The following is a 9,044-nucleotide window of genomic DNA, read 5'->3' on the forward strand; positions in this document are numbered from 1 at the left end:
CCGGTCCTTCCGTCGGGGCGCTGCAGTTCCGGTCAGGTGCCGCGCGGGTCAGGTGTCCCGGCCCGCTCCGCTCCCGCCGCGCCGCCCGGTGCCGCCGCCGCCATGACGGGGCTCGCCCTGCTCTACTCGGGGCTCGGCCTCGCCTTCTGGACCACGCTGCTTGGCGTCGGTCAGCGCCGGGGCGGGGAGCGCGCGGGGCCGCGGAGAAGGGGGGTCCGGGGGCTGCGCTGTGGGGCCGAGCCGTGCGGCAGGAGGGGTTTGTGGGCCCGAGGGGAGGCTGCGGCTCCCGCCTGTGCCCGTGCTGGCCGCCTCTTTGCTGCGGAGGGCTGGGAGGGTTGCTTTGGTGTGGAAAAGGAAGGCGGGCGTTGAGGGGGGCAGCGTTGTCAGGCCCCGGTTGCCGCGGTGCTCCGTACGGCCGGTCCGTGGTCTGTGGCACGGCCGGAGTGCTGCTGCGGGGATCCCCAGCCTGGGGCTTGTAGCTGCTCCCTCGGAGCCCCCAGCGGTGCCCTGTAAGTCCCTGTCGCTGCTGGATGTGCAGCTTTCAGCGCTCCGAGCCTGTGTGGTTCGAGCAGTTGATTTGCTTCTCTGTGTGTGCGAGAGCAGAAGGGTGCTGTGCCGGTCAGGGGGTTTGGTAGATTGGTTTGGGGGGAAGGTAAAGGCAGGAGGAGCCTGGTCCTTCAGACTCTGATGGTTGATGTCTCTCGGGTGGAGAGGTCGCCTTGCTTTGCCAAGCTGTGGCAGCATGAGAGAACATGCGAGTCTGGATGATGGTGGAGCTGCTTCGTGGCAGCCCATGCCCTGCTGCTGAAGGTGTTGGGCTTTTGGAGGATGGATTTAATGCTCCAGGCCGGCAGGTAGATTTTGTGCTGGGACTGCTGGTTATTCTCTCTTAGCACAGAATGAAGCGACCACAAACCAGGCAGAGGCTGGAGAAACCTTGGCCATTGCTTCAGTGTTTGTGTGAGAGGAGAGAATGAGTCAGAAGTGAAGGGTGTCTCACTCCCTCGTGTTTCCAGGGCCTGGTGAACCCGGTGTGGGCCTAGGGCTGCCTCACTGGGCTCTCTGAATCATGTAGCTCACACCAGTGCAGATTCACCCTGTGGATGTGAGACTGTAAGAAAATGTTGCTGAGCTGAACCCTGCCCTATTGCAGTCCCTTTTTGAGGAAGACCACGAGCAGGAAGTGGTCTTGCTCCATACAATGTTGCAGCAGTGTCTCTTTGTGTTTTCTGTCTTTGTCCTAAGCCCTGATTTGATCCTCCAGTCCTGCTGCCCTGTCTTCCTCCTTCTGGCTTTAGGGCTGCAAGTGAGAGCTCACAGGAGAATTTCCTTTACCCTGTTTCTTTTGCATATGAATCTAAGGTTACACCTGCTCTTGAAGAGGTGAAAGGTGCCCTGAGGACCTGCCCTGAGCTGGTTGTAGCTCTCTTTTACCACTTCTGGGGAGTGGAGGCAGCTGAGGCTGGCTGGGTTCAGTTCCTGTTCTGACAGCCAAGCAGCAAAGCCAAAACACAAGTAACAGACTGGCTGGACCCAGCACTAGAGATCATCCTTGAAGGTTGCCAGACATGCAGGCTGGGCTGTGGCTTTCGTCTGTATTCCCTGGCTGTGGTGGCACCATTCTTCATTCTTGTGTGTCACTACAGGGGAGGGGGGCACCCCAAATCTGTGGCAGAAAGAGTGATCAGCATTACCACCTCCCATTATGGGGCTCACTGGCTTGCCTTACAGTGCTTGTGTGCCTCCAGAGGCTGGTGAGTGGGGTGCTGAGACCTGAGCTGTACATGGAGGGGTGAGCACACAAGAATAATGGGGACATCCCTGCTGCAAGGGATCTGCAGTGCTGAGGCCTTCCAGTGGGATGAATTGTCCTGCAGGCCTTGGCTGTGCTCAGGGAAGGGCATGGCCCTGCCCCTATGTTTCTGCTGGGTAGATTGCCATCACCCCCTACTTCCAGGCTGCTGCTCTGGGGTGGAAGGGAGCAGTGGGATGCGTGCAGTGACCTCTTTGCTCATTTGAGCTTTTCACAGGTCTCCCATTTCCTCTTTTCCCAACCGTGTGCGGGATCAGCGTCGCACAGGCACTGACTGGTTACAGTCAGATATGGCAGAGCTGTCCCTTCACCCTCTGTGCTTGGCATGGAGCACACAGTGCCACGATGCCTGTGCTTATCTGTTCCTTAGGGCTGGGTCACCCTCCCTTTTCCAGCAAAGAGCAAGTGTCTCTTCTGGTCTGCAGCCACGTTTCCCACTCAGGAGCTCAGAGTAAGGCAGGGTTTTGGTGCAAGCACCTCTGCATGTGCTAGGGATATGACTCTTGGCTGTGGTTCCTGGTGAGAGGTGAGCACAGCAGGGCAAGCTCTCCTTGGAAAGGAAGGGCTTTTCTGAGTTTCTCAGGACAGTGCTTTGGTGTCTCCCACCTGTGCTGGAGTATAAATGTATCTGGAAATTACCCTGGGGGAAATGCTGAGAACAACAGTCATGGAAAGGGGGTGTTGGAGGAAAGCTGGAGCTTCTTGTGTTGATGGGCTCCTGGGAAGCAGCACAAATGCCGATGGGATGGTGATGTAGCAGCATGTGATGGTCAGTCAGGGCACAGCCTTGCTCCTCTTGTCCCTCCTGTGGCAGGGAAGAGCTCACAGCTGGTCCCCTGGAGCTGTGGCTGTCCAGCAGGGCTGAGCCATTGGACAGCCACAGTGGAGCCATGCCGGGGCACAGGGCTGAGGATTGCCCTTGAGACCCTGTAGCTCAGCAGGGCCAGGAAATAGAAAGTGGGTGTGACAACAGCCATGATCATCTTCTGGGCAAGACTGGGATGGGGTCTGACAGTATCTCAGGCCCAGGCTGTCTGTCCTGTGCTGATGTGGAAGTGTTGGGATCATGGGGGTAGGAATTGGAGGGGACACCCTGCCCCACATCTCTGCATGCTTGAGCCAGTCTTCCCAGTAACCCTCTTTCATGCTGTGCTGTGCTCCTGGGGCTTTGCCTCAGGGCTTTGCCTCAGGGTGGGGGAGGAACCGGCAATGCTGGATCCAGCTGGTGCCTCCCTGGAGGTTTCCATCTTGTTCTTGCTTTCCAGGGATCTGCTACACAATATTTGACCTGGGCTTCCGCTTCGATGTGGCTTGGTGAGTTCCCTGTAAACTCGGGCACCTCAGGGCTGTGTGAGGAGGCAGGCAGTGCTGGCAGTGCCTCCCAGGAGCAGCACTTGCTTTTGAGTGATGGGCAGTGGTCACTGCGTCGCAGGAGAACAGGAGCTGCAGTGAGCAGGGCCTCTGCTCCCCGGGAGGTGGGATGGATGCAGCCCCTGTGTTCCTGTGGCTGGCTCCCTACGAGGTCCTGGTGCAGCTACTGCTGCTCTGCCCTCCACGTCTCCAAGCCCAGGCTTCTGCTTCACAGTGAGGGCTTGGGAGGAAGATCTTGATCCATGCAGGTGAGGGTCCTGTGTTTCTGGCTGGCAGACAGAGGTTCTCATGTCCCGCTGTCTGGCTGCCCAAGCCCTCTTGGGCTTCATCATTTGGTGGAGGGGTACCTGTTTTGGGATAGGCTGTCTGGTGTTACTGTGGGGGCTCAGCCTCTGTGCTAACTCAGGACATTTCTTCCTCTCCAGGTTTCTGACAGAGACCTCACCCTACATGTGGACCAACCTGGGCATTGGCTTGGCCATCTCCCTGTCTGTGGTGGGAGCTGCCTGGTGAGTGGGACTGGCTCTTCAGCATTCTCCTGCTGTCCCTCCTTGGTAGCTGTGTATACTCTGCAGTTTTCCCACAGCAGAGCAGGGTAGAACAATGTATACATGTAGGACTGTGGGTCACCACACCAGTGAGACTGAATTGCTGGACCTCTGGGGGGTCTGGGTGGACCAGCCCACTGGCAGCAGTGGCAGTGGAAAGACAGGAAAGTCTCTGGAAGCTGTACCCCTGAGCCTGGGCTGTCCAGTGGTGGCTCTTGTGCCCCAGCAGTTCTGGTGCAGGTGGTGCAGCCTGGGGCCACTCATACCGTGGGAGTGGCTATGCTGAGTGCTCAGTGTCCCCCAGCTGCATGCCTGATTCTTTGCTCAGCTGAAAGATCCTGGTTTCTGTATAGAATTCTGTGAGTTCCAGGTCTTCTACCAACCACCCTTGTCTGCTGCAGGGGGATTTACATCACGGGCTCCAGCATCATTGGTGGTGGAGTCAAAGCCCCACGGATCAAAACAAAGAATCTGGTGAGGTAAGCACAGACCTGGGGTTAATTCTTGTGCTGCACCTGAGTGGGGCAGGTCACAACCCAGTGAAGAGGCTTCTGTCTGCTCTCTAGCTGGGTGCTCCTGGCAGACTGCTCTTTGCTGATCTGCTGATGCTGTTTGCTTTCAAAACAAAGAGCCCTAAATGAGCCAGAATGCTGCTTTGAAGGGTCACTGTGTGATACCACACTGTGAATGAGCCCAGTGTGTTCAAAACAAACACCCTGACATCACACATCCTGCCTAGCCAAGGGTTCTCCTTGCACAACCCTTCCACAAGGAGCAGAAACGGGCTGGTGGAGGGCAAGGCTTCCTAGGCCTGCTTCCAACAGGATCCTTGCAGCTTACTCAGGTGCCACAGCAGAACCAGCATCCAGCCTTTGTGTTTGGCAGCTCCCCCTAGTTTAAAAGTAAAGCAGTGGGTAGCTTCCCATATGGCTGTGGAGGGGTCTGGCTGGCTGGGCATGAAGTGTCAGGGGCTCCTTGGAGTGGGGTCTTTCCCCCAGGACACTGGTCAGACTGACTGAGACGCTGTGCTCAGGCTCTGCCTTTCTCCCACAGCATCATTTTCTGCGAGGCCGTGGCCATCTACGGGATCATCATGGCAATAGTCATCAGTAACATGGCTGAGGTATGGGAGAACCCGGGCTGCCGTGCCATCCCTGCGCCAGCCTCGGGGCCGTGGTGGGGATGGGCAGCTGGCCATGGGCCAGTATTGTGAGGTTTGGCCCTGTGGGGACTTGGAACACTGTTGTGCCTTTGGGAGCCCCTGGACTGGTGGTCTGTGTGGTGATCCTTGCCTGTGATGAAGAGAGGGTTGGGACAGCACACACAAGGCAGATTCCATGAAGCTGTGACATGGAATCAGGGACCGGCTCTGGCCGAATGAGGCTGCCTCATGCTCTGTCAGGGACAGGTACCTTTTCCAGAGACCACAGACTTGTCCCTAAACCAAGTCCTGTGCTTTCTCTCAGCCTTTCAGTGGAGTCACCCCAGAAGAGATTGGAGCCAGGAACTACCACGCAGGTAAGGACTTCTCGGTCCCTGGTGCTGTCACGGTGAGCACTGCCACACCCTGACCTCCACCTCTGACCCACCCATGGTCTGCTGCTGGTGCCTGAAGGACATGTGACTCTTCTGGCAAAAGGCAGCCTTTTACTTACCTTCTAGCACCTCCTGTGCCCAGCAGGCTGTGCTGCACAGCAGCAGCACTTTTCCTCCCCTGGGTGGAGCAGTGGCCTGGCACTATGGGAGCTGGGGCACACCTCAGAGCAGTCCTGCTTGCCAAAGAGGATGTTGCTGGGGCTTGGCAGCTCCTGGCCTTCTGTCACCTTGAGACACAGCTTCTGCAGCATGTCCTGGGTGCAGGTGGAAGGGGGTTACACCCTGCTCTTGCAGTGTTCCTCTCTCACAGGTTTCTCCATGTTTGGAGCTGGTCTGACCGTGGGTTTATGCAATCTCTTCTGTGGGGTCTGTGTGGGCATTGTGGGCAGCGGGGCTGCCCTGGCTGATGCCCAGAATGCCAGCCTCTTCGTCAAGATCCTGATCGTGGAAATCTTTGGCAGTGCCATAGGGCTGTTTGGAGTCATCGTTGCTATCCTGCAGGTACCTGCTTCCTGAGGCCACCAGGCCTGAGTGAGCACAAGGTGCTGTCACCCCGGATGCTTTCCAGCCCCAGGGAGACACACCTGGGTTTCAGCACAATCTTTTGCATTGGGATGGGGAGGCTGCTTACAAGGTTTGGGGTGGCACAGCTCTTCCCAGAGCATACTGTGCCTATTTGCAACATTGGGAATCCTTCTGATGGCCCGTCTGTCACCAACAGTGTCAGCTTGCAGGCACCTTGTGTGACGCTCATGTCTCACCAGTGGGAGATAAGCTGTCTGCAGCTTCTGGATGTTCCTGGGATGCTTGGGTGGGACTGGGGTGCTGAGCTGGGGTTTGTGGGCCGCAGCCTAACCTCTCTTCTTTCTTTCTAGACATCTAAAGTAAAAATGGGCTGAGCCCTCTTGCACTCAGCCTGTTCCAGCCCACCCCAAGAGGTTCTGTATATACTTATTTAATGTTTCTATACTTGATTGGGGTGGGAGATTCCTGGCACCGGCAGCAGGAGCCTGACCACGTAGAGCCCCGTCCTGCAGATCAGTCGGCCCCTTGGAAGAAACAAATTTCTCTGTGTGAATTCTGCCCCCAGCAGCCTGGCCCAGCTCATGGAGCCCTGCTGCTGCCTGTCCCCGGTGTGTAGAATTGACCATCAGTGCAATCCTGTGTCAGTGAAATAAATATGGTTCTTGTCCAGCTCTTTCTCTTCCCTGTGCATGCTAGGGAGGTTTACAGAGAGCAAGTGCTGGTTTGGGCTGCCCCAGTGCTCAGAGATTCCTCTCTGTGCCTCTAGCAAAATCCCTGTCCTGTTCCAGGAGCCTGATGGTGTCCCGCCTGTGTGGGGTTAATTCTGCTTTCTCAGGCTGGAAGAGCAGCCCTCTTTGGGCTGTGGGAACACAGCTGTGCCTTGCTGCCTGGAGCAGGTACAAGGCTGTTGGAACAGGCTGCAGGCAGCTCTGAATTGCCTCTGCCAGGCTCCTAGCAGCCCAACGTGAGCCCAACACAAGCTGCTTTGAGCCTTTCAGCTCCCATCCAGGTAGCTTAGTGTAGGGGGAGTGTACACAATGTCCATAGCCCCATTGTGTAGCTGGGGAGCACCAGAAGAACAGACATGTGAAACTTTTGCCCCTTCAAAGGACATCCTCCAGCCAGCAGCTCCCTGGTGTGACTGTTGTCTGCATGCTGGGGCTGTCCAGTCTGCAGTTCCCCTCCATCCAGGGAGAGGTCCCAGGGGTGGGGACACTTTGTACTGGCTCTGTTCCCTGTCTCTGGCTGTGCTGAATAGTGTGGGGAAGCTGGCTGTAGACAGCTGGACCTCCAGCTCATCTGCTGCTTGGGGGAAGGGAAGAACAAGGTCCTTCTGCATGTGCTCTGCAGAGAGCCTGGAGGCTGCTGCATCTGCTGTATCCAGCACAAGGCCCTCATACTGTTCTCCCAGTATACCTTCATCGAGAAAGCACTTCCAGTGAAAGATCTTCCAGTGCCGTGTCAGAGCAGATGCACGCTTAGAGCTGTGCTTCTGTCTTCCCATGTGGATGCCACAGGCTGGGGCAGCAGTGAGACTGCTGGAGCCTGCTGATTCTTGCCCTTGAGCTAGGGCAGCTGCCTCTGCACGACCCCCTGGTATCTGCTGCTCTCCTGCCTCTGTTCCAGATTGTCCTGTGAGTTTTGGGGCTGCAATGTATTTCAGCCCTGGGTGCGTGACAGTTGTGGCCACTGTACCTGCTAGCTGGGCTGGATGTCCCCTGTGGCTGGAGGCTCTCACAGGAGCATTGTGAGACATGTGTAGTGGCAGGACACAAACTGGGCCCTGCCTCGTTTGAAGAAAGAGTGTCAGGTGTGAGCAGATTTTTACCTGTTCTGTGTGGGAGCTGCATAGCCATTTCATCAAACACACACCAAGCTCAGTAAGGAGACGCCTGGAGCTGGAGGGGCTGTGCTGTGCTGGAGTTAGAGAAACTGCTTTATGGGTTAATAATCTTCCTGGTTAGCAGCTGTCTTGAAAGACTCACCCACTTGTCTTTCAGGGATGGGCCTTGCCCTGCCCTGCCCAGATAGAAATGCATCTGCTGTCAGAAATGTGCCTCTGTGAGGTGCTTTTCCACTCTCCCGATCCTGCCTGTGTATATCTCAGCTTTGGCAGGGGAATGGGCTCCAGACTTTCCCACAGGCTCCTTACAAGTATATGAGACCCATCAGGGCTACTCTCAACATGACCCACAGCCTGCCTACCGTAGCCAGCTGTGATAAGGTGAGCATGCCCTGTGGTTCTAGGTGTGCATTCTTGGGTTCCAGGACTTGGACTAAACACCTGCTGCTCAAGCAGAGAAAAAAAAAAAAGTTTAAACTAGGGTCCAGGATCTTACCTAGTCTCATTTAGAAGCAGCAGGAGTTAAAAGATATTTTGGTAACCATGTGTAGGTATGGATGAGAAAAATGCCACCTGCTGAGGAGCCAAACCAAGAGCTGGAGAAGAGTTGGACTGCTTTCAGCAGGGCTTGTTTGCAGGGGTGGAACAGGGCTGGGCTGGGTAGGTGCCATTCGGTTCTCTTCTGGAAGGTTGTCTGCAGAAGGGAGCTGGAAAGTCCTCGCTTGGGTAAGCAGCCAGGCATGGGAGGAGGAGGGGGCTCGGTGGACAGGGTTGCTCTAAAGAGGCACAAGTGCTGGGGAAGGGAGCTGAATGGGTGGCAGAAGGGAAAGGCTGCAGACAGTGCAAAAACTACTTGTGGTGGGCCAAACTTGTGGTGGGACCAAACCACGATCTTTCACTGATGCCATTGTGGTAAGGAGAGTGAGATTCTCAGTGTTTCTTAGCAATGAAACATAGAAAGGGTGGTGTGGTGGGGAAGGAGCCACAAATAGGTTGCAAGGGACGCTGAGCCAGCACCACCGGCCGGGAGCGTGGGAGTCGTCGCAGGTGGGTCCGTGGAAGCGCTGCCTGCCGGCAACAAGGAGCAAGGGAACGAAGAAAGGCCGGGACACCCTGTGCCTGTGTCCCGGGGGTGCTCGGAGGGTCCCCGGAGGGTCCCCGGAGCCGCGCCTGGGACCAAGGGCTGAGCACCCCGTGGTGCAGCCGGAGGCATCGCGCAGTCCCGGGCGTGTCCGCATCTGTGGGATCCGCGCCCGCGGGCCTCGCTGCCGGCGGGATTGCCCTCCTCGGCCCGCGGCTCCGGGGCGGGCGGCGGCGGCGGCCCCGCCCGGTGCGGCGGCGGCGGGCG

At 57.0% G+C, this 9,044-nt stretch overlaps 1 protein-coding gene across 1 annotated transcript; it reads left to right on the top strand.

Moving 5' to 3' along the window:
- The first annotated feature begins 16 nt into the window (after positions 1–16).
- Positions 17–6,522, top strand: ATP6V0B (ATPase H+ transporting V0 subunit b). The gene is made up of 8 exons (XM_041483262.1): positions 17–169; positions 3,079–3,127; positions 3,610–3,693; positions 4,134–4,211; positions 4,786–4,855; positions 5,199–5,250; positions 5,639–5,829; positions 6,204–6,522. The coding sequence occupies exons 1-8, from the start codon at positions 103–105 to the stop codon at positions 6,225–6,227; spliced, it is 615 nt and encodes a 204-aa protein (XP_041339196.1). The 5' UTR covers positions 17–102; the 3' UTR covers positions 6,228–6,522.
- Positions 6,523–9,044: the final 2,522 nt, after the last annotated feature.

This window comes from Pyrgilauda ruficollis, unplaced genomic scaffold, assembly GCF_017590135.1.
Source record: "Pyrgilauda ruficollis isolate IOZ18807 unplaced genomic scaffold, ASM1759013v1 scaffold6, whole genome shotgun sequence".
Classification (NCBI taxonomy): Eukaryota; Metazoa; Chordata; class Aves; order Passeriformes; family Passeridae; genus Pyrgilauda; species Pyrgilauda ruficollis.